Here is a 25,363-nt window from a genome sequence, read left to right on the forward strand (position 1 = left end):
GCAGATACTTCTTGTGTTTTGTATTAAAGTTATCATATTTCCAGTTAGTCTGAATTGTGAAGCTAACTTTCCGGCGTGTTTTCAACAGGGTGGCTGCATGCAGCTAATCAACGCCTTGATAAGCCGCGGAGAAGAGCTGGACTTCAGGATCCATATTCGCTCTGAACTGCTGAGATTGGGACTCAGAGAGCTGCTGACGGTACAGAAAAAACTCTCTTTTGATGTTTTCAAAGTGACTCTCTAACAACACACACAAGTACTTACTCTTCCTGTCTCTCTCTCTTGATGCCTCTGTCTTTCTTATGCTGTGAATTTTTTTCTCTCAATGTTTGTCACATTCTCCCTGTCATTCTCCCGCTTGCCTTTTCATCCCTCCGCCTGTATCCCATCGCTTTCTCTGCAGGAGGTGCGGAAGATAGAAAACGAAGAGCTGAGGGTGCAACTCACCGTGTTTGATGAGCAGGCTGAAGATGACTCTGAGGACCTCAAAGCGCGTCTTGATGACATCCGCATTGAGATGGAATATCCTTCTACTGGGCAAAATGTTCCCTCAGGGTCAACTTTTTGACCTTGAAAATCTATATACGTGGTTACGACATAACTTTTCATGCTTGTGTTTTCGCTTTTACTTTATTTGCTAGTGTCAAAGGAATAACTTGTATAATGTTCTGAAAGAATATGTACAAACAAATAGTCCCTTTACTATACAATTAGTTTTCAAGGAGCAATCCACACAAAATCTGATTTCTCTTTTCTTCCCTGTTATAAGCCCGAAGCCTTTGTGCCTTTTTTTTCGTAACAGAAATGAATATTTTCATACTTGATAAGCATAATCTTTCAGGCTCTAGGGGCAGTGTAACCCTGTCTGACTTTTTTTCAGCAAAATTCGTCTTTGCCAATTAGCAGCTCACAGACATTTGCTACTCATCTGCAGTGCGGTAAAAACATCAAAACATCCAACCACTGGTGGACTTTGACATTGCTTTGCTGCAGGTCAGAACCATCTGTTCTTTTATTTTTGTACAGAGAAGGGTCAGTCCAATGACTGCTAAGTTGTGTGCTGCTCAATTCTTCTCCAATATGATCTCCACCTTTTAAACGTTTATGTCTATCATGATGTTGTCCTGGTTTGACAAAAAGCACGTTTACAGATTAAGATTTAAAAGGACTCTCTTGTGATCTTTATCACACAACACTTACTGTTTGAGGCTATTTGACTCAGTGTGACATCCAGGATGGACAGGGATCTTTGATAGAAAGTCATTCTTACTACTACAGCACACTTTGATTAACAGCTTAAAAAATGATTCAAACAACTCCTGTAATTCTGTGTGCAGTCTGTGGCTTGCAATAATATGTTTCAACACCAGGTGTCTCCTTGGGCTACCCAACACAGTGTAAACACAGTCCTACTGCAGCATTGAATAACCACTGAGGTCAAATTCATTTTGAAACCTAAACATATTTGTGTGATATAACTGGTTGTGGTAGTTGTGCAAGACATGGTAGGAGGGATTAAAAGCCTGATCTCTAGTTCACTGTAGATTCTGAACTCAAACATGATATTCAGTGTTCAGGTTTGTTGCCTTGTAAATGGTGTATATACAGCAAAAGTTACTTAAAGACTATTCAGAATAGTCACTTTGTGTTAAAGATGTTGTTTATATTTAAAACTATTTTATTGTATTATGTTAATTAAGCCTTAACTGCTTTTGCTTCACTGATGTGAGAGAAGTGTTTGAGATCCTAGTCAACACAGTGAAGGACTCCAAGGGAGAAACCCACTTCCTGTCCATGATGCAGCACCTGCTGCTAGTTCGTAATGACTACTTGGCCAGGTAACACACAGACATGTACACACTCATACATGTCAATTCCCTCTCACACCTGCACCGACCCAGCCATTCACCTATTAGAGCTGACATGGTGATATAGGTTTTGTGATGAGACTACATACATTCTATCATTATCATACGTTAAATCTCATTTGCGGGTGAACATTACAATAAGGTTAATTATTCAAATGGTCTGAATAATTGTGAATTCAGAGAAACAGTGCATGTAGCAAAAGGCAAATATGCAGAGATTGACTCTAGAATAAGAATTCAGATTCTCAATTGCAGCCTGATATCATAAAGACAGTAGTCATGTCACTGGCAATTGATTTTGCAGTTTCAATGCAGTCCCATAAAAGTACAGCAAAACAATCAAGGCAAAAGGAATTAGTCCTCCTCTCCCTTCTCTCAGTCCAGTCCTCCATTTGCTGTTTGTCTTCAAGAGCACCGTTCAAAGGCTGAGAAATTAATACATGCAAAGAAGTCCAATTCCATTTGAATAGAAATGAACACCATCACCTCTTATCACCAGAAATATGCTAATGTCTCTCCCTGTGTCTTCCAAAGCCCGTGGGGGTTTAGCTGGGGAAACAGAGGAGGAGAGAAGAGTGAATAATTGAATGACTAGACGGGGATAGAATAATGTTAAGGAAGTGGAGAGTTGTACGGCATAGTGTTCGCACATTTGTACACGCATGTCCACTTTCACAGTCAGCAACACACGAGAAGAATGTGTTTGCTTTACTGAACATCACAGAAAACAGGCAAACACTCACAACAGCCTGCCCAGGCATGCACACATTTGATGTTGTAGTGTTGATGGTCAGCGTTGCCTCGATGCTATCAGACAGGCAGGAAATTGTGGTTTATTTTTAACACAGTTTGGGGAATAAATTGTGAGGCTTGAATAGGTAGGTTGGACCAAACAAATGGTCCCAGCTGAGGTCTTTTTTCACCTCCCCTCTCTTCCATCCCTCCCTCTTTCCTGTCCTGCTTCCTCCATCCAGGTGATCTGTGATCCACAACAGAGGTAGTCTGTAATGGACTCCTCAGAGAGACAGGAAGTGAGGGGGAGGGAGAGCTGTATCGTGGCAGAAAATACCTCTTGATAATTACAGTGATGAGGAGAGAAGCGAGGTGGAGGGCGAGACTATAATGAAGAAGAAATTGAGAGTTGAAGCAAATTGCTAGGTAGATGTTGAGGGAATGAGGGAGAGACATACAGGGAAAAGGAGGCTTTGCCTTTGTGTGGGAATGAATGAAAGAGCACCTGCTGATTTGCTCTTACAGTTTCTCAAGCTCAAGTGGAAACGGTTGCCTGAGGATCTAACAGAATACTTAAATGCACTTAAATGTATTTCCATACCTCTAGTCATGCACATACTAAGCATGCACACAGACCGCAAACAGCCTTATAGATTTAAAATGTAATGACATATATATGTATTTTATAATTTTTCAAAATGTGTATAACCTCAGGCCTACCAACCACATTTCTCCTATTATATCTAATAAGTAAACATGGTCAGGCTTGTATTGAATGCCAGCTCTTGGATGTAGCCAAACAAACATCTATTCCAGTTTTACAGAAAGACACTAGATGTCTCTCTCGCTCCACGGATAAATCTAAGCTTTACAAAAAAAAAAACCTTGAAGTATATTGAAGGAGTGGAATAAGTGTTAGACAAAAGCAGAATGAATAAGAGAGACGAGATGCAGGGAGACAGAATAAATAAAGTATTGAGTTTGTGACTCTGAGAGCATCTAATGGGGTCAGGGAAAAAGACACCTCCAAAATGGAGTGTCTGTGTGAAGCTGGTTTGATCAGACACGGGGCGTTGGACATACACCAACACACTCTCAAGAACACAGTTGCACACAATCAATCATTGTGACAAGAAACTCAAACTGTCATGGTCACACAGACAGCCAATCTCAGTAGCAGACAGAGACAGAGTGACGAAGCATGTGTGTTCACACAAATGAACCTACTTTCATCTCTTCAGTCCCATGCCCCGCTCAACATTATGTTCTTATTAATGCAGGCTACACTGGTATAGAACACATATTTGTTATAAAACATTTGCTATAAATGTCATTGTGGTCGAAACATGTGAAGTATGGTGTAGAAAGTGACATTTTCCTTTTTCCCCCAGCATCACATACTAACTGTCGTCCATTGTTTTTCCATCCTTCTCATCATCTTCCCATTTTCTCTCTTCACTTCTTTCTCTCCGTCTTCTAATCCATCTCTCTGTAAATCTGTCACTCTCTCCATCCTGCAGGCCCCAGTACTACAAGTTGATAGACGAGTGTATTGCTCAGGTTGTGCTTCACAGAAATGGAGCGGACCCGGACTTCAAGTGCCGTAGCATCGGCTTCAACATCGAAGGCTTGATAGGTGAGTTTCATGGACCAGAAAACACATGATATTACGTTTCCTTTTCACATGACACCTTCTTGCTCATCAACAAACACTTTGAAACATGTAGAGCCATATTCATTTTCACAGTCATTAAACTTCAACACTGGCTCAGTGCTGTGCGAGTTGAACCTTCAACCATGTTTCACTTCTGGCCAGCTCCACCCACAAACCCTGACATGATTATACCTGGCCTATGTGATTTAACCTTGGTCATAATACAGTGTATAATTCCATGGTTTTCAATTGTGCAGTTGTACAGTACAACCACAGGGTGGAGCCAGAGTGGAAGAGTGTACCTTTGAGCTGAATTGTGCTACAGGTTTTACAGTCACTGGTTGGTGGTAAAATATGATCTTTAGCTAAGGGTGTCATTTTACTATATAGTAGGTGAGATTCATCTGATATCTCCAACGTTTGATCCCTGACACACAATTGGTTTTATGTAAACTCTCAGGTGCTTGTGGTGAATGTATTAATAGAAAAAGGTATGAATTCAGCAAGGCCCAGGACAGGTACATGTGCCTTTGAATAGGTTCACAAGTCTTTGAATTGGGCATCAAAGGTGTCATTATTCCTCCTTTTCAAACGGGCCATTTAAAGATCCTGTCCTGATGTCCTTTTCAACTGGAGTAAAAAGGACAATTTTAGAGATTTCTTCTTGATAATAAAATAGGCTAGGCTTAAGCAGTTTGTGTTAATCAAATCAAGTTGAGTACTTTCCAAAGTCACTGCCTTTTCAGCTTGCTATGCCTTTGCTGCAGCTCAGCAAGAAGACACTTTTGGAGAAAACTGTTTCAGGGGAAACAGAAAAAAGGAAATTCTAGGAAGACTTTGGAGGGTTCTCACTTGATTTGATTAACACAGACTGCTGGATTTATATTGCCTCATGTTTTTGCGCAGAACGCTGACTGTATAGTTTTCCCTCTATCGCTTCCATTGCAAGCACATTTGGAAACGATCTTTAATGGCTAGTAGTGGTTACAGCAAGTTATTTAAAGTCATTTGATGCACATGTATGCACACAATTATAGTTTTAAGAAAAAAAATGGTGAACATAAGTGGCTGTGAGTGAGACACAGAATGCCTACCAGCTACTGGAATAAAATAACAGACTTTTCCTCGGGTATCAAGAAAGCATTATGACTTTTTTTTTTTACACACACATGAAATGCTGAATTTGGCTGTGGTGCATATGCATTTAAGTGCATGTGGAATTGTGGACTTGAGTGACAGCACTGGAAACTGACTGACTATAGTAAACCAAACCAGAGCATAATGGAGTTGCAGGCCATGTCTCAAGAGTTCAATACTCCTTTATGGCGGGTCTCCGTTGCTCACCGTAGGAGGCTCTAATTGCACTGCTTCTAAATGGGTCCTGACATACACACAAACTGGCTGGCCTCCTTTAATGCTGCCAGAGTTATTATCGGTGGAAAGCAGCCCAATTCTGCCCTGCATGCATTATTTAGTGTTTTTCTTTGAACTCTGAAATTCAGCACAGTTTTCTCCCCATATTCTGGCTCCCTTAGTGCTCTCTATTCCAAGTTTGTCCCATTTAGCCTTGCCACCATGACAGAAGTAACAGCCCCCCTTCTTCCATTACGCATCCAATAACCATGTAAACTCATACAAATGCACGCTCTGAAATTGTGTGTGGGTTGGCATATTATTGTGAAGTCCTTTCATCTGGCAAAATCTTCTCTCTCACAAAATAGATTTCCCATTTTTGCTCTGCCTACCCTATCTAGATATAAGGCAACTTCCACTTCTTTTTCCACCAGCCATATTTTCAGACTCAAACTTTATCTTTTCACAATCTGTATATTTCCCTTTCTATAAGTTATTCCATTACTTCATTTACTATTTAGCTTTTTCCAGCTCTTCTATCTCTGCTATCTATCTGTTTGATCCCTCTCCTGGGATCATGATTAGCTGTCTTTCATCCGGTGACTTTGTGGCATCCATCTTCATGTTAATTAGTTATTTTACGGCACCGCCCTGCACTTATTCTGCAAAGGAACCCTATTGGTCAGCATGTGTCCTTCTCACCTGGTCCTATACCAAGAAGAACCTCTGATAGTGGATTACTTTAACACTGTTATATAGTATTTATTTATTTTTTTAATATACAAATTATTATAAAATGGTGTCAGATTTCATATTTTGTGTGCTCCCACCTCTCTTGCACAGACACACAGCCAGACAAAGGTGTATGTATTGGATGTTTAAAAGGTAATGATGTGTAGAAGCAGAATGCAACAGATGGCACCCTGTTGTAATGAGATGGCTCCACAATCTTCTCACAGATCTTGACTTTGAGTGGTGTGATAAGGGAGAAACAGGAAGACCAATAGGATGCTTTCTTTGTGTGTATGCATCTGTTTGTGAATGTGTATCTGGGCGCACCGCATGTGCCAGACTGAAGGGTGCGATGTCTTCACTTCCAGACGTGTGCAGGTGCATTGTCTGAAACCCTTATCTTACCCACCACCTTTTTTTTTCTCTTTCTCTTTTCTATTATTCTGTCCTCTCTCTGTTTGTCCGCAGACAACATGGTGGACCAAACCAAGGTAGAAACAAGCGAGGCCAAGGCATCTGAGCTGGAGAAGAAGGTGAAACGCACTCAAAATGATTCACGTTAAATAACCAGACATGCTCACACAAGCAACAGCAAGTCACACACATATTTTCACGTCATCCCAGAAGCACACAACCTGTCACAATCAAAAAAGATTCATACATTGTTAAAGCCAACGTCTCCCGCTCACACACATTGAGATTGTAATGAAATTCTATGCGACCAGTGTTTGTCTGACATGAGATGACAAATAAGAAAAAAGGGAGGGACAGTGGGTGACTAAGAAAATGATAATTCATGTGTCCGACAGACAAATACTCTATAGGCTAGCAAATAACACACACACACACACACACACACACACACACACACACACACACACACACACACACACACACACACACACACACACACACACACACACACACACACACACACACACAACACACACACACACACACACACACACAGGGGGGTAAATGCCTTGATTGCGACGCGCCGCTGGCCTGATGTTCCTGTTCCAGTGACAGGATAATTGCAAAGAGAGAGCTGCAACTAGCCTTCATTCAGGCGTGCATAAAGACACACACTCACATTGGATCATATCCATTTATCCGCGCGCGCACACACACACACACACACACACACACACACACACACACACACACACACACACACACACACACACACACACACACACACACACACACACACACACACACACCATAGTGCTAGGGGTAATTGCAGGCAGTCTCTTTGGCAGGGATGAGGCTGTCAGGGCGCTGACAGCTAGAGTAACGGATCTGTTGTCGGAAATGAAATGAAACGGCCATGTGTGTCTGTGTGTTCATGTTGTCATCTGTTTTCATACTCTTATCCTGTTTGTCAAGTGTCCTAGAAGAAAACACTTGACAATTTATGAAAGTGGGAACATTAAACTAGGGTACAACATTTTCTTTTTCCCTTTAAAAAAAATGCATATGCTTGAAATGAAAGAGAGATGTGAACAAGTGCACTAGAGCATCCTAACTCAATAATTGACACTAATTACCAGTACAATTTTATATAATGAAACTGAAAGCACTAGACTGTAAGAAATGGCTTCTACTGGTCTTTGAGCTAGAAAAAGTGCTGCAGCTTCAAGAGGGAGACTAAAAGCTTTTGCATGCTTTGCTCCCATATCTCAGTCGAGAGCCGTGGTGTTTTGGTAATTTGGGCTTGATATCGATGCTCTGCATCTTATGTTGAGCTTTTACTGCTCTTCAGTCATCCTTTAAATTCAATTGTATAGAAAGGGTTCTTTCGTTTGAAGACCTCTAGCTCTAACCTAATCCTGTAATAGAACCCCTCCAAAAACACCCATTATTTGCCTTTATTTTATACCAAGAATGCTGTAAAATATTTAATATATTCCTTTGGTAATTCATTTCTAATACTATTCAGTATTGAATTTGAATTCAATCATTCAATTAAAATAAGATTTTGAGGGTAAATGTACGTTTGTTGTTTTGGTATCAGTTACATGAGACTGTTGGCACAAAAGTCCTTTATATTTGCTGACTAGAGACTGTGCCTAATATCCAGGGGAAGAGTTTACTCTGACAGGTGGATATGAAGAAGTTGCACGCGTATAACTGAATATTCATAAAACATACACATCACCAACACTATTTTCTCAACAATAGCACCGTATCTGTGCAGTCCTGTTGCCAATTGGATCGTTTGTTAGTGCCTGAGAGAATATTTTTTGCCAGCCTCAAGAGAATTCTTCTTGGAATTGAGCACTGCACAACAATGGAAAAGCCAACAAAAAGTCTACTTTGCACTTCAAGAGTACTGCAACTAAGCCTGTCCCTCTCTATGACTTTCCACACGTGTATTAGCTGGATGCAGAGCTGACATCACGCCACGAGTTGCAGGTGGAGCTGACGAAACTGGAGGGTGACTATGAGCAGAAGCTGCAGGACTTGAGCCAAGAGAAGGAACAGCTGGCCAATTCGAAGCTGGACCGAGAAAAGGAGAACCAGGGACTGCAACTACAGCTTGGCACTCTGCAACAGCAGGTACACAAACACATACTTACCTTTCTTTGAATTCAAATAACTCCAAGTATAGAAATAGAACTGTTTGCATTTTAAGAGAAGTATTTGCTGAGTGGATTCATCTTACAATACACACCTACATCTATTTAAAAGGTGAGCTGAACCTGACACTTCATACAGACAAGGTGACCAGCTCCAAAAGACTTCATACAGTACTTCCATCATTGTTTGATGCCGCGTAGACAATACAAAAATAACCAGAACTTTAGGACACGTCCATATAGATTGAGTCAGATAATTGAATCAGTGAGTTTAATGGAACCACACACCCATTCAAAACAGAAACTTCTGCTAGAGCTGCAAGAAGTGAAATATTTGGAGCCTTCGATGAATACAATATTGCAGAAGTCTAAGCACCAAAAAGTTGTCCAACATCTATGCACACCCACACAAACACAGAAGCCCCCTGGCCTTAAATGAGTTCGCCAACTGCCAGCATGGCATGAAAATAGGAAACAAACTAAAAGGATATCGTGAGAATAAGCCAAATCCTTTAGAGATTAAGAAAGTCAATACAAAAAAAAGTGGGAATTGGAGTATAAAGAGTGACTAAAGGGAGAAGAAAGAAGAAGAAAGGAAAATGATGGCACAAACTGAATGTTTTAAGGCCAAGATACACACACCCAGTGTGTGTGTGTGTGTGTGTGTGTGTGTGTGTGTGTGTGTGTGTGTGTGTGTGTGTGTGTGTGTGTGTGTGTGTGTGTGTGTGTGTGTGTGTGTGTGTGTGTGTGTGTGTGTGTGTGTGTGTGTGTGTGTGTGTGTGTGTGTGTGTGTGTGTGTGTGTGTGTGTGTGTGTGTGTGTGTGTGTGTGTGTGTGTGTGTGTGTGTGTGTGTGTGTGTGTGTGTGTGTGTGTGTGTGTGTGTGTGTGTGTGTGTGTGTGTGTGTGTGTGTGTGCACTCATCCAGTAGGGAGGCAAAGATGAGGATTGTTTAGCTGTCAGAGTCCTGCTGCCACACCAGCTGGACTCTGCCTCACAGTGACACCCGAACTCACAAACACACCAAGTGACCCAGAACAGTCTGCCTCTGTGCATGTGTGCTCATGACCACGTGAAGATGTTCCGCTGTGTGTCAGTCAGCGAGAGAACTGCACAGCTTCCAAAATGAGCTTCATCCAAAGTGGCTGATGCCAGCAGAGTCATCGTCTCACCACACAAAAGCCCTAACACACATATGCACACACAGTTGTCCGATGCATCAACAGCATCACCAGCCAGGCATCAGACAAGCTTCTCATACTAAGATGGCTCACTTCCTCTGTGTTTGAGGCGCTGCCCATCCAAGATTTCTTCACATGTCGAGATCTCTCACTGTCCCTCCGTGTGAAGCTGTGCCCAACTCTTCATCTGCTTCCTCACTAAGAAAGCTTGCCTCCAAGGCCCTTTATGTCTGTCGCTGTCTTCTTTTCAAAGTCTGAGGAAACGACACAAACAATTTGTTACGCTTCAGACAGACACGCTTTCACAGGCACACTGTTCACACTCAACACACCTTCTGGAAGTCGAACACACCCAGTGAATCAACTTCTCTGTACTACGCTCTGAGTTGTGTAAAGTATACTCTATCTCAAAGCACCGACCTTGCAGAGGCCAATATTAGCTGGCTGATTTTAATGACTTGGACAGTTTCTCTCAAGAGTTGTGCCTCACTGATGTAAATACTGTGATTAGTCATTCAGTGAGGAAATAAAAAAAATCATTTCACGCTCACTATAAATTAATTTGAGTTTGTCCTCTTAAAAACTTTTTTCGTTTGATTTCCTCTTTGGACTTAATTCCCCCTGTTGTGTTTTTCTCTTTGTGACTTGTCATCCATCCTCTCCCCATCTCTCCCAAAACTCAATCCTTCCCTTGCTTTAATCCCTCTCTACGTCACTCTTTCTTTCTCTCAAATCTAATCACTCTGTCGGCATGGCCATTCTTTTGAAATGGTGGAGATTGCCAAAGCTAAACACAATAATGACAATTCAAGGAATGAACAATATACAGTCAAGTTGTACGTATACATACATACATGCATAAATACTGATAAATGACAGTTTGTGGTGTGGAGAGTTACAGTAGTATATCGAGTCATATTATGATTCAAATGTATGATAACATCCTTCATTACTCTCCTGCAGATTGAAAAGCTGTCTAAAGATCTGGAAGAGGCTAAGACGAGAGTTGTCACAGTTACTGTTCCCGTGCCAACACCAGGTTTGCCGCCTCCACCTCCCGCCCCTCCTCTCCCAGGCCAGAATGCAGGTATGCCCCATCCACCTCCACCCCCGCCCCTACCTGGCCAGACAGGCATGCCTGGTCCCCCTCCCCCTCCTCCTTTACCGGGTCAAGCGTATATTGCTCCTCCACCTCCTTTACCGGGCATGCCAGGACCCCCACCCCCCCCCACCCCTCCCTGGCATGCCAGGACCTCCACCCCCCCCACCCCTCCCGGGCATGGCAGGACCACCACCCCCTCCACCCTTACCTGGGATGGGACCTCCACCACCGCCACCTCCGCCAGGGTTTCCTGGTGCCCCCCCTCCACCGCCAGGCCCAGGTATGCCTCCCCCTCCACCGTTTGGCATGGGGGGCTGGGGGGCCCCCGCACCACCCTCACTGCCTTTTGGACTCGAGCCTAAAAAGGAGTACAAGCCTGAGGTCCAACTGAAGAGAGCCAACTGGAGCAAGGTCAGTCCTTAGTTAGATGGTTCAATATATTATTCATTTTGAAAAAGTGATCATAAAATCATCAGTTATTTATCTGGTAGAGTAAAAATAGTAGATATTTTGCGGGAACATGGGACTTTGCAGCCATATGGCATCGGTCCCTAACCATTGGGCTCCCAAGGCGCTCCTGTCACTTTTAATTGGACGTGATGAACTGACAAAGTGTTCTGATTTGGATAAAAGCACAGCAGTTCTACCGGCTTTTGACCTGTTCATCAGGAACATGCTGACATGCATATGTGCTATGGTTACCAAAACATATGCCTTATCAGGTTATATACATGGCCTGACCTGACTACGATTAACTGAACCAGACAGGTGAGGTTTAACATCATTTATGAGTTCAGTTAGTATTTAATGTCCTCAGAGATCTCTCTTTATTGTGAACAAACCTTTTTCAGCATAGGTTTGGCCACATGGTTAATACCAGTATTAAAGCTCCATGCGTCTTTCTGCAACACATTTCTTTTTAATTGGGCACATGAAATCCCCAGAAATGTCAAATCTTGCATACAGGTTTTTTTGTTTGGTATTATTGTTTCACAACAATTAAAATAACTTGCGCTTGCTTGTTTTTGTGGTATCCTGTTTCGATGAGGCAGTTGTCTGCTAATACAGCCTACTGTTTTTTAGCTCCTAATGAGAAGGTATGACTTTAATTTAAAGTTAAGTGAATCTTACTGTGTTTAGTTTAAAATATATTTAGAAATAGCTCCGGGTGAGAGGGAGCTTCTACAGTGAGATGTTGACCTAAAGTCACTCGCATGCATACGTGTATCTCATGACTATGTGCTTCATGTTCTTCTCCACCCTCTCATCTGTGATGGTTAAAACATCAAAACGGCCTTCTGTCTTTCTGTAGCCTAAAGCTACTGTTTAATGGCTTCAGCAGACTTCATCAGCATTTAACTTCTCTCTCTCTCTTCTCTCTCTCTTGCTCTCTCGGGCTGGTGAGAGTGTTTGACGAGGATGTCACAGAAATTGCTTTTTAATAAGCCTTCTTCTTTTAACTGCGCCACTGAAAGATAATTAAATTGCTGCCAGAAAGGACAGTATTCTTTTGTAATTTAAATTAACTTTTTTTTCTGGCTTGGTCTCATCCTCCTTTTTGCATACTCTCCTGCTTTTCTTTCTTGCTCCTTCAGCTCATTCCCATATCACATTTCCCTTCTCTCTGTCTTCTCTGTCCAACGCTCCCATCCCTCAGGCTCGGTCCATAATGAAAGGACTGATATCTGTACATTTACTACCAGTTCTTTCTCTCCGTTTCACTTTCTCTCTTTCTCGTTCCCTTTTAATGAGAACACTCAGAAAGTAAAGGAAAAACATACAAAGTTAATTGTGACTTTAGACCAGAATAGAGAGAGAGAGGGAGGGAGAGCGATATCAAGACAAAGGGGGGGATGTAGAGAACGCAGCTGGGTAAGGGCGAAGCAGGAACGAATGGAACCCGGCTCTGTATTTCTTTTTGTTTCTGTGTGTGACGCTCTGGAGCATAAGATGCTTTGTGGTAGAGACAATCTGTGAAGATTAGAGGAAATAACTACCTGTTTCCTCCTCTTTGTGCCATGCTTCCTTCCTTCAACCTCCTCTTCTCTCTCTATCATACCCTGCCTCTTCCTTTGACAGCCCGGCTGTTTCTTTTGTTCTGCCGACTCCTTTATCTGCTCATCTCATTGTTTGCCAGGTGCACAGATGACCATTTTGGGGAAATTGAGTCAATTTGATGATATGGCTATCTAACACAGTGACTCTCAAATGGGGGTACGCGGACCCCTGGGGGTACTGCAGGGGGTACGTGAGATAAAAAAAAAGGTTAATTAAAAAAAATACCATGCATGATTACAAAAATAATCTTAGTACAGTAAGTGAAATAGAAAACACAATTGTATATAAAATATTTCTAGAACCACCAAGGGGGTCCTCATATAAACATGTCAAATGTGTGTATTGTATTTTATAGTTTTTCATAATATATCATTTTGTTCATTGGTTTGTTAAACATATTACTTCAATTGAAAAACCCCTTGGAAAAATCGTGTATGTTCTTTTTTTTCATGCACAAAGATGAAAAAATCCTTAGTTTGTTGTAACGCATGAAGGAGTTAATAAATCACACACTGATGGAACATCACTATATTGTAATTATGTATATAGGCTTTTTCTATCAAAAATGTTCGGGGTCGGTCAGGGGGTACTCGGCTGAGAACATTTCTCAAAGGGGGTACATTACTGAAAAAAGTTTGAGAAGCACCGCTCTAACAGATACAATACACCTCTGTCTCCCCCTTTCTTTCTCTCTCTGTCTATTCTGGCATTTCTCTCTCTAGATCGGGTCTGAGGACCTCTCTGAGAAGAGTTTCTGGATCAAGGCAAAAGAGAATACATTTGAAAGCAACGAGCTCTTTGCCAAACTCACCTTGGCCTTCTCCTCACAGACAAAGCGTGAGTGTGTGGCTTTGGCTTGTGTGTTTTTTATTTTATTTACCAATACTGTTATCATGTTGTGTTTCACGGTAATGAGCAATGTCTCACTCTCTTTCTCAACCCCCCCTCTCTCTTCCCAATTCTATGTCTATTTCAATCCTCTTCCATCAGCCACTAAAGGTAAGCATATCACACACACACACTTCCATTTAGTTATTTTTTCACACATCCTCTCCAGACTTTCTCACCCTTCACTTACTCTGCTTGGAGGACACACTGTGCATTTACATTATTCAACAACACAGTGTCAAAACAGAATCTCACAAAAGTTCATGAATAAACCACCCACACCTGTGTATGTGTTCATCTTCTCAACGTGCCCGTGACTTGTTGTGCAGAGGCAGAGCGCCCTGTGTGATAAATTGGGACTTGGGGACAGAGGAAGAGATTGACAAAGAGAGGAGGGTAGAAGGAGGGATAAGGAGAAGGTCACTGATGTCCTTTGACTAGCCACCTGCTGTCCTGGCACAAAGCGCTGACACACCGGCGAACGCTCACACGCGCACACCTGTCCACTCCTATCACCTTGTCCCAGTGTCACTAAGCCTTCTGCTCCAACTCCTCCATATTCATATCATAACCAGCACACCACGAAATCACAGACAGACCGTGTGTGTGGATTTGTATATAATTCTGTCTGACCTTCAGATTTACTCACAGTACACACACACACACACACACACACACACACACACACACACACACACACACACACACACACACACACACACACACACACACACTGTTTCTTATGTCATATACATAAACAGAAGTGCACACGTTGCTAATGCTAGCTGTTGATGTCAGTTAAATGTCAGTGTTGGCAGCTGTTCCATCTGCATTCACCTGGATGGCAAGTCCTAACGTCCGCCTGTCACTCCTTGATTTGACCCCTCCACCCTCTCGGCCCTTGCGCTCATGCCTCCACTTTCTATTGGCTGAGACAGCCGCCTATTCCGGTTGATGCCTAATAACCTTTTCTGAGAGCTGACTATAAAGACACCGTGGCCTTTTCATAGCCCCGCACCTGTCTGTATCTCTGCCTGTTTGGATGTACCGTGTGTGTGTGTGTGTGTGTGTGTGTGTGAGAGAGAGAGAGAAAGAAAGAGACCAGGTCCAGTGCGTTTATTTCTCTGTATGTGTTGTTCATTTCCCGTGTGTTTCTTGAATCTGTCGGGTAGTTAAGAATAACATATTCTTCATAACATAATTAGGATTTGATTGAACTGTTGTGTAAGCATCTTGTGGTTTGTTCAGAGCATGTGTTGTTTACTCCACACTGTGTCAAGATTGTGCGTTTGCGGTTGCACATTTATACACGCTCAATAAGCAACCAGCTCTGGTAATGCAGATTGACCCTTCACCCCTTGTCCTTCCTTCTCTTGCTTAAACACACCGCTCAAGGCATAATACATTCCTTCTGACCTCCCTATCCTTCTCCTAATCCCTCCCTTTCTGCAAGCCCGGCTTCACTCTTCCTCATCCTCCTGTTCATCCTCCTCTTGCGCCTCCCATTCTTCGTTACACTGTAAACAGACAGACAACACATCGAGCAACCGCTGACCTTTCTTCCTGCTCTCCATCAGCTGCCCAGCAGCACAGCTGGAGCTACACACACACGCACACGCACACGCACACGCACGTGCAGGGGGTGTTGTGCTCAGGGCAGGGTCAGGGGTGTTGACCTCTGACGCTTGGTGGAAGAGCATAGCGCTGATGGTGGGAGACACGCCCTCTGGCTGCACATGGCTCTCATGGACACATTTCCACACTTTGACACACACAATCGCACATAATCACACACACAAACACGTTTACATGTATTTTATACTCTGCTCTCTATCTACTGTATGTAGTTATTTCCGTTTCAGTCTGTAAATCTCCAGCTACGTATCTGTTCTCTCATTGAAAACAGGGTCATGTTCAGCAGTGAAGATCAGGCTAGTGATTCTTCATCCTCCTGTTTCCCACCAGCTGTTGAGCATGTAGGAAATGACCTAAACAAATCCTGGTACAATCGTTGAACAATCCCTAATTGTTTGTCTCCTGTTGATGATATATTACTTTTGATATATTAAGATGGATTTTGACCTCACAAGAGCAGATTCTTTGAAATCCTACTTTCCCGTAGGAATGTCTGAATCCAACATTCAGTTTCTGCATTGTTTTTATGCAGTGTCACATTAACTGAATATTTTCAATCACTGACAGAATCTTTTCTAACAATGAAGGAACAATGTTAAGATCTTAGTTTTTACAGATTAGAACACTGAGCACGATCTACTTTACTTTAAGCAATCATTGGTTGTTCTTTTTTTTAATGTAGTAAAGCATCTGCTCTAATTGAGCTGCATCTAACTTTAAAACCCTCACAGGCTTTCTTTTGCCTGATAAGATTGTATTCCAGCCGTGATGCTGAGCCCAGGCAAGAATATAACATGTCCGCACAGGAACACTTCACCTTACTTGATTTATTCCAGTCAAGCCCTCTTTGCCTGAAGTCTTTTCACCTTTAACGTCTAAAACGACTTAACTTGCCAAACAACCATTGCACCCAAGGCCACCGTTAGTAGTACGGTAGCTACTGCTCAACATCTTATTTACCAGGGTGAAAATACAAAATGAAGCTGACAACATGAAAAGGAGAAGTGGGAATGATTGAGTTAGTTTTGGATTACCGAGGATGCAAACTGTCAAGGTTGCCAGGAAGTGCACCACCTCTAGGAGCAGTTTGGGAATATTCCTTCTGACTTATCACTGTCGTCGATCACAAAGATACAGTTTGGTATTTAAAGGAATTGATAAGGACATACCTAGCAAAATCTCCAACAATAATTGTGGTAGAGAAACCTATTTTACTGCTATCTTTAAGTATAGTATGGAAAAGACTGCCATGCTGTCCCCCATTGTTGTGCTTTGCGTGTGTAACAGCTTTAATAATAATAATAATAATAATACATGGGACTTTTATAGCGCTTTTCATGAAACTCAAAGACGCTTTGACAGAGAGTTAAGAAAAATAAAGACAAGAGAAAACAACAAAAGATGGATTCACAGCTTTATCATTGGAGACCTGATATGACTATTTGCAATTGTAAAGAGCCAAATTGTTTACATGAGAAGTATGTGTGGCTGAACAATAGTTGGCGTAATGCGTTCGGTTTCAGACGGGAGGCTTATCCCCACTTTCTCCCTTAAGCTACTGATTCTCAATTAGGGCTGCACGATTTTGGGAACAAATCTAATTGCGATTTTTCTGACAAATATTGCGATTGCGATTCGAATTGCGATATTTGTTTTTAAGCGACCCAACGGAAGTTTATTGTAAAATGCGGCCATATCTCCGGCTAGGAAGGTCGTATCAACGTACTCCCGTCTCTAGCACCCCCGCAGCCCGAGCTACGAGTGAAAAAACTAAACTTACATGAAACTTCCGTTGGGTTGCTTTAAAGTCAAGCTTCAGTTTAAGATTCACCCTGTGATAGATGTAAAACATGTGATGGAGCACCAAACCATCTAAAGCTCCATTGGAAGCCATTTGGAAAGGGCAGGCACTTTCAGAAGCACTTGGCAGGTGATTGGATCAATCTGTCACCTTCTATCATGGGCCACTTCTGATTGGTTAACAATGGCTGGTACATGTGGAGCACAGCACTTCTGATTGGTGTGGATGACTGAAACACAAGAAGAAGAAAACAATCGCAGGCTTTGCGATTTCATAATCACATCATTTCAAATCGCGATTTCGATTTAAAATCGATTAATCGTTCAGCCCTATTCTCAATCCCTCGCTTTGAAGTGCCTGTGTCTGTTTTCTACTCTTTAGTATTTGTTTTCTTCTCTCTAATGGTAATGACAGATAACAGGAATCCAAACACAGGTCGTTCATATGTGGTTATCCATTTTTTGAAAAGTGCAGGACAGTGACAAGCCTTGAATTCATACACTGTTCATCTAAAATGGGTATAGATACCCTGAACTGCTCTCACTTTTTCAGACTGTGTTTGATAGCAGATGCCTTTTGAAGTCGGCACCTCAGATAGCCCAATTAGCAAAAGAAGGAGAGAGAGGAGGGGGAGGAGGAGGAGGAGGAGGAGGTAGGTGAAAGAAAGAAAGAAGAGAGAGCAGAGGGGAAAGGCTGGGCTAGGGGGAACGCTGGTGATTAATTTGATTCGGGAGAGAAAAGGGCCAGGAGCATATATGATTATTAATCCTCATAATGTGAGGATCATTTTCATATCCCAATTCTCCAGCCTCTACACCCTTGCTGTGTTTCTGTGGTCTGTTGTAGTACGACGACCTCATTTCCTTTTCTTGTAGAGACCCCCCCCATTCCAAGAAGTCACTTTGTGATGCCATTCACTGTACATCTCTGCTGTAAACACCTACACAACCAACAGCACCTACCTGTATCACATTTGCTTCAAATACAGATGTGTGGAGGATGTGTTTGAGAGAGTGGGTGGGTAAGCTCAACCACATTTACAAACCAATTATAATAAGCCTTTTGATCTCCCTGTGTTCAGAAGAAATCAATTTCCTTCTCTGTAGGTGTGCGTGTAATTGTGATGGTTAGTTTCATCTTATGTCTGTTCCATGCACTTTCTCCTTAATGAGCCACCAATCAGAAAGAAAGTGCCGTGTGTGTGTTCGTGCTGCTAGGGGCCTCTCACGTGTTGTAGACCAATCAGTTAAAGGCATGAGATATTTAATACATTAGCAATAAAAGACAAAAAGGCATGGAGCGTTCTGCTGCAGGGTTGTTGATTAGGTTATGACAGCATCTGCTAAACAGAGTTCACAACATTTTGCGACTTGTTTTTCTTGCAGTACACTTGCTCAAGGTCATTGTCAGCCAAAGACAAATGTCCAAGGTAATGAAAATAACACATGTCTCTTGGCACTGTTTTAATTTGTACATTGCAGCAAAATGATTGCAGTGCTGGTACAAACTTGTCAGCTGAGTGATACATTGTAGATTTACCCCTGGGTCGTTCATAAAGCACAGTTTATAGACAATACATCATGCACAGAAATGATGCAGTTTAATGTCTCTTCTGATTCTGTACCTGATGGAAGGGCAGTCGCTGCTCCGCATTTGACAGGTCTGATAAATGACTGGTTACCTGTAGAAAATGACCACAGGTGAGAGAGGGGAATACCCTGCTGTTTACTTCCATGGCCTCCGTTCTTCCCTCCGTCTCCTCTTCCGTCCCAGTTTGCTAATCCCCACACAACCTACTTCTCGAAGATGTTTTTCCACAGTTGGATCCCCCCTAGGTCACAGCCAAGAAATATTTGTGAGATGTGTGTTTGTGCATACATTTGTGTGCACAATTGTGTATAATTAGGTAGAGTTTTAGATAACAGTTTATGGGATGTGTAGACTCAGAGCAGCAGTCTCCTGAGACTGTTTTAAATATGTACTAATACAGCACTTATAGGACTGAATGAGGAACGGGCTCACTTTATTAGGCCATAAGAGTGTTTGTGCGCACTTGTGCGATTGGGCTAAATTAGTATTGGCTTTGAACATCTGGTGTTTATAATTTGTTTTAAGTAGTCTCTTAGTGTTCGTATATATTACTGTGTGTATGTTTGTACTTGTGTATCCCACAGTAGCAGGCACTGTTAATAAATCATGCAATGTTCAGGCTGGGACTGCAGGAGGAGAAGCAGGTTGATGCAGGGGTCACTAATGCTGTAGAAAGCACTTGGTAAACATCACACTATTCTTTCCTATTCTATTCCCTCTTATTCGTTCCATTTCTAGATGCAGCCATTTCTCCACTTATATCAGTAATCCCTGTTTTCGCTCCCTCCACAACAAATGACCACAGGATTGGATAACTATGGGTCTGTGCACGGTGGTGTCTGTGGGAGACATTAATCGAAGCAGCACCTACAGCCCACGTATAGACAAGCTTTAAAATATGCAGGTACAATCTGTAAATACGAGATTTGATGTTTATGGGTTGTGTTTGTGTGCATGTTGATGTGTACCAGTGCTTAAGTTGAAATCCTAACTATACCTCTTAAGCCCTCAACAGTAGCGGTGCATTAGGTTGGCTCTGCTGGCTCTAAGCCTCGGTGTGTATTCACAGTGCAGCAAGAGCAAGCGTTCCCTCATTCACCATCTCTTTATGGTTTGGAAACAGCCGCAAAACGCCGCTCATTCATCAGGCCTTATCAGGTTCAAACACATCTGTGTGTGCTCACATTGGCTCTCACTGCCAAATGCAACAGCTCACTCACATGCACAAGCAGAAGCATACACATGTAAGCACGCGCACACGCACACACACTCATACACGCTTTTGTCCTACTCATTCTCTTCACTCCATCCCTCCCTCGTTATATATCTCTCCTCTGTTTTACATGCAAATGAGCTAAGTGTACTCATGCTGGAGCATTACCGCTGTGTGTGCTTAATCTCCTTGCTGCCTTTTCTCTTTCCTGAAGATTATCCTGTTTTTAAACGGAATAGGCTTTCTTCTAGGGGTGTAACGGTTCACAAACATTTCGGTTCGGTACGTACCTCGGTTTTTTGGTCACGGTTCGGTTCGGTACGTTTTCGGTACAGCAGAATTTTTTTCACAAAACAAAACATATATATATATATTTTTTTTATTATTATTAAACTGTGAATAATGTATTCACTCAAATAAATACAAAATATAATAAAATAAACATTAAGGTGCAGCATTTCGATTAACTGAAATAATCTGTATTTGAACTTTACTGTAGGCTACTAGTACTCACAAAACATAAACTATTAGTTTTGGGTTTTTAATTATTATTAAACTGTGAATATTCACTCAAATAAATACAAAATATAATAAAATAAACATTAAGGTGCAGCTTTTCGATTAACTGAAATAATCTGTATTTGAACTGTACTGTGCTAGTACCTAAGCAGCCAGCTTGACATTATGACTTGTTTCTCATTGTATTTTCATGTTTTTTTAAAGAAAGATGAACTTGTCCACATTGCTTGCCGAAAGGGCAGATCTGCTGGCACTAACAATGTCTCCTGCTGTGGAGAACACCCTCTCTAGGGACAGAGGTAGCAGTTACAGCCAGGTAGCGCTTTGCTAACATGGCAACATAAGGATATTTGGCCTTTTTAATAGCTTTGGCTCTGTCTGAACTCTCTGCGAGTGGTGGAGGCTTAAATGCTAGCGGGAGTTGGGTTTGCACTTCAGTCTGTTTTCTTTTGGTACCGGTGATATTCACGTTCGGGTGATGCCTTTTCAAATGTGTGCAAGTTTGATGTATTGCCAGCCGCGTAACCAATTTTAGTTGAACAATGCCGACAAACAGCTTTGGTTCGGTCCACCTGTCTTTGTCCGTCATCCTTGTACGTAACTGCAAAACCAAAATGTTCCCAAACCGGAGACTACAATGATGCTGGAGGATTTTCGAGCTCAACTTTATCTGCGTTCGCCATTAATTTTCGACAGTTCCTCAAATGACTGACTACATTTGAACGCATCCCTCTGACCAGCTCTCATAGTATGCCTCTCATCCAATGAAATGACTTGCTCGCTCTATGACGCGTTGAACCCAATGTGAGCAAATTACTCTGAATGCTGCGACGCAGCACCTGAGATTACTTCCAAAAAGTTGTTCACGTTCTCAATGTTTTACGTTTAACGTTATATTCGTTCGGTACACTTCGGTACACACCTGTACCGAACCGAAGGGCCCGTACCGAATAATTTCGGTACGTGTACCGTTACACCCCTACTTTCTTCACTTCACTTGGCTCCTCTCCCAAACAGCCAGTCGGTCAGTCAGCCAACCAGCTTTCAAATGTCTCATCCCGACACCATTACCGTGTGTGTGTGTGTGTGTGTGTGTGTGTGTGGTGTGTGTGTGTGTGTGTGTGTGTGTGTGTGTGTGTGTGTGTGTGTGTGTGTGTGTGTGTGTGTGTGTGTGTGTGTGTGTGTGTGTGTGTGTGTGTGTGTGTGTGTGTGTGTGTGTGTGTGTGTGTGTGTGTGTGTGTGTGTGTGTGTGTGTGTGTGTGTGTGTGTGTGTGTGTGTGTGTGTGTGTGTGTGTGTGTGTGTGTGTGTGTGTGTGTGTGTGTGTGTGTGTGTGTGTGTGTGTGTGTGTGTGTGTGTGTGTGTGTGTGTGTGTGATTAATTAATTAATTGGGGGATTGGCTGATGGACTCGAAAGCTTGGAACAGATGCAAAGTATCCCCAGTGCTCGTGATGCTGTCTCTTTTCACCCTGGCCAAGAGGGAAACAACATGAACAGAGATGGCAGGATGTGGTAATGGAGGGATATGTGTATGCACACCTACACTCATTCCACCTACTCTTCCTTCCTGTTTTGCTCTTTGTAACAGCATCTCTTTTTCCTCCCCCTCCTGGATTTCCTATACATGTATAATTATTGTGTGTGTGTAGAGTGTGTGTGTCCTTGCCTCGGTCTCTGGGATGCCAAGTGTTTGTGAAGGTAGAGGTGTTTTTAATGTTCATGATGGGTTAAGGAGAAGGAAGGGAAGTCGTACTGAGGCTGTTTCTCTGATTAGAAAGCATTTCATCATGAGAACGGGGAGAGATAAGGAGAGGAGAAGAGCAGTGCAGATTGACTGTGGATGGCGTCGCTTCCCCGCCTCACCACTCCCTCTGTTTAGTTTTTGAAATATTAGCTACCTATCCCTGAGGGCAGTTACACACACGCCATGCGCACACACAGGAGACTTGGCCCACTTTGATGTCACTGATAGCATAAATAAAAAAATGGAGTGCAAAAGAGCATCAACTTCAAAGATGGAGTTGACAAGATAGGAGCATTAACCCCCATCTCCCTTCCTCCTTCTCCTCTTCCTCTTCTCCCTCCTGATTTGCTCATCTCTCTTCTCTTATCTCTGCTTGATAAAAGGGTTCTTATGAAAAGAGACAGTGAACAAGGGATGGAACCAGAAAAAATGACGGAAGACTGTTGGGGGCTGAAGATAAAGCAAGCTGTAAAATGAGAAAAGGCGATAGATGGCAGCAACAGAGCCATTTGAAAATGTCCTTTAAAGTGGAAAGCCCCCTATCTCAGTCGGATTCTTTAACAGTAGCCTTAAGCTGCTACTACCAGTGCAGTGTTGGCTAGCTTGTGAGTTATTAGGGTGCCATTAGAATTTCTACCCGATTATGCTGATGGCTCAGACCATGTCTTCAGGGTTTTCACACAGTCACACATATTAAAACGATCAATTCCCCCAAACTTTGCACACACTTGTGCAAAGTTTCTTAACATACACAGTATCTTGTTCATGTCCAGGTATTTGAGCGTGCCCAGTTTGTGCTTGGCAGAGGTGTGTGTGAGCTCTGTGTTGAAACGTGCCCAGCTTCCATTGCCGCTGGTGTAACATGGCCCCCTGTTCCCTAGCTGGTGGAGACTGTAATACGGATAACCCAGTGGCATTTACACCCAACTCGATGGTATTTACAAGGTTTGGTGAAGCAGGCCATGCTCCACTTTCTGACCTTAATTTGCTTGCAGGATCTGTGTAACAGTGTGTGTGTGTGTGTGTGTGTGTGTGTGGACAAACATGTTTGTGTGTCATGGAAGTGTACACACAGGAACTCAGACTTGTATGCATAGTTTATGAGTACAACAATGCTGTGTGTGTAAAATGCTACTTGGTCAATCACAGTTTGTTTGCTCCTATGTCTCTGTGCTCATGGAGGTGTGTGTGTGTTTGTGTGTTTGCATGCCGGAGCCCCGGCTCCATTACTCAGTATCTGCATGTGTCGTGTTCTGTGAGACGTGGGTTCTGCTTCGCCCTGCAGGCACCTTAATTTTTCACCATGCTGTGTGCTACACTACACTGCACTGTATGAAACCGTATGTCTACACCCTCTCCTGCTCTCTCTCTCCCCCCTCTCTCTCTATTCATCTACCACCCCCGTCCTCATACTCTCCCACTACAACCACCACCCACTCCTCACCGTCGCACACACACACACACAAACACACAGCTAATCAAAGCAAGGAGCTCTCTAGATTAGCACTTGAGAAAACTCCCTAAAGACTTTCCTTCATTTTGACCATTTTCAGGTACTCTGTTTCCCCCCCGCACCTCCTTCCTCATAGCTTTGAATTTTTAACCTCCCTACTGAATAAGTTATGTGTCCATCCTCGTGGGGAAAGGAAAGTTGGAGGGAGGGCAATAAATGAAGTAAAGGAGAAGGCGGGGGAGGCAGAAGGGAAAAAGGTTGTCCCTAAACATGCTTTCACATTTATCCCCTTAAAAAGTCCACTCTGTATGCTCAATAATGCATGGCCATCGCTCATTCCCCTCCCCCTCCTCTCGCCCTCCTCTTCCTTCATCTCCTTCATCTTCCTCCCGTTGGTTCCCCAAGTGCTCATCACTCCACCCAGCAGATTAACTGCAGGGGGAAACTGAGACTGGCAAAGCCGGGTGATGGTAGCAGGGCATCAGGGACTAACAGTAAAAGAAAGGGAGAGAAAGCAGATGAGTAATTTGTCGTCTTGTGAATGGAGTTACTATTTTATTTTAAGTATTGATCCGAGTGAGTGGGCTTTGAAGTTGGACCATTTCAGAGGAGCTTGACTGGGCCTGAACATTGAAGTTAGAAAAACAAAACATAACAAATTCTGTCCTGGCCTGAACAAAGCCTGTGGTGTGAGCAACACTCCATTGAACACTAATAGTTTGTTTGCTTGTTCCTGAGACTTCCAGAGACAAAACAATTCCAGCCTTACCCCAAATCTGCCTGTTCCTGTTTCATTGGAGCAAAGATGTGAAATGTCAGTGAAGACCCAGAACAAACTTGAAGTGTAGTGATGTTAGGAATCAGTCGGTATGAGGACTTGAATAAATGCCATTTCAATAAGATGAAATGACACCATCCATTACAAGCCCTAGTATCCAAGTAATGCGAGTCACATGGGTTGCATGTATACTTTCTGACTTTAGATTAGTCTTTCTGTACTTCGAAGTCTTTTGTCTGCAGAGAGCAGAGGGAACCTTTCAGGACTCGTTGTGCATGCACACGGCAGAAACTCCTGTCTGTTCGGGTGAACGGCATGCGACACTAGAGAAAGCTAAAGATCTCTTCAAGAATGCTTTTTAAGTCTTTTGCGATTTTTTTTTTGAAAAACAAAGATGGTTTTTGCTTTTAAAGTTTCATGTTGATTTTGACTTTCAAGCTTTAACTTCACACCGTTTTTAGTTTCTAGCCTCAAAGAATGCAGT

General features: G+C 42.6%; 1 protein-coding gene across 1 annotated transcript in view; it reads left to right on the forward strand.

Annotated features, from left to right (window-relative positions):
- Window positions 1–25,363, forward strand: part of LOC117555952 (protein diaphanous homolog 1-like) — a 107,385-nt gene that overhangs the window by 32,977 nt on the left and 49,045 nt on the right. Inside the window, 10 exon segments of the mRNA XM_034231037.1 lie at window positions 89–199; window positions 404–522; window positions 1,722–1,838; window positions 4,121–4,236; window positions 6,808–6,872; window positions 8,722–8,901; window positions 11,063–11,319; window positions 11,321–11,612; window positions 13,982–14,096; window positions 14,250–14,258. Of these exon segments, the coding sequence (XP_034086928.1) occupies window positions 89–199; window positions 404–522; window positions 1,722–1,838; window positions 4,121–4,236; window positions 6,808–6,872; window positions 8,722–8,901; window positions 11,063–11,319; window positions 11,321–11,612; window positions 13,982–14,096; window positions 14,250–14,258 (1,381 nt within the window).

Source organism: Gymnodraco acuticeps, unplaced genomic scaffold (genome assembly GCF_902827175.1).
Source record: "Gymnodraco acuticeps unplaced genomic scaffold, fGymAcu1.1, whole genome shotgun sequence".
In the NCBI taxonomy this organism is placed as follows: domain Eukaryota; kingdom Metazoa; phylum Chordata; class Actinopteri; order Perciformes; family Bathydraconidae; genus Gymnodraco; species Gymnodraco acuticeps.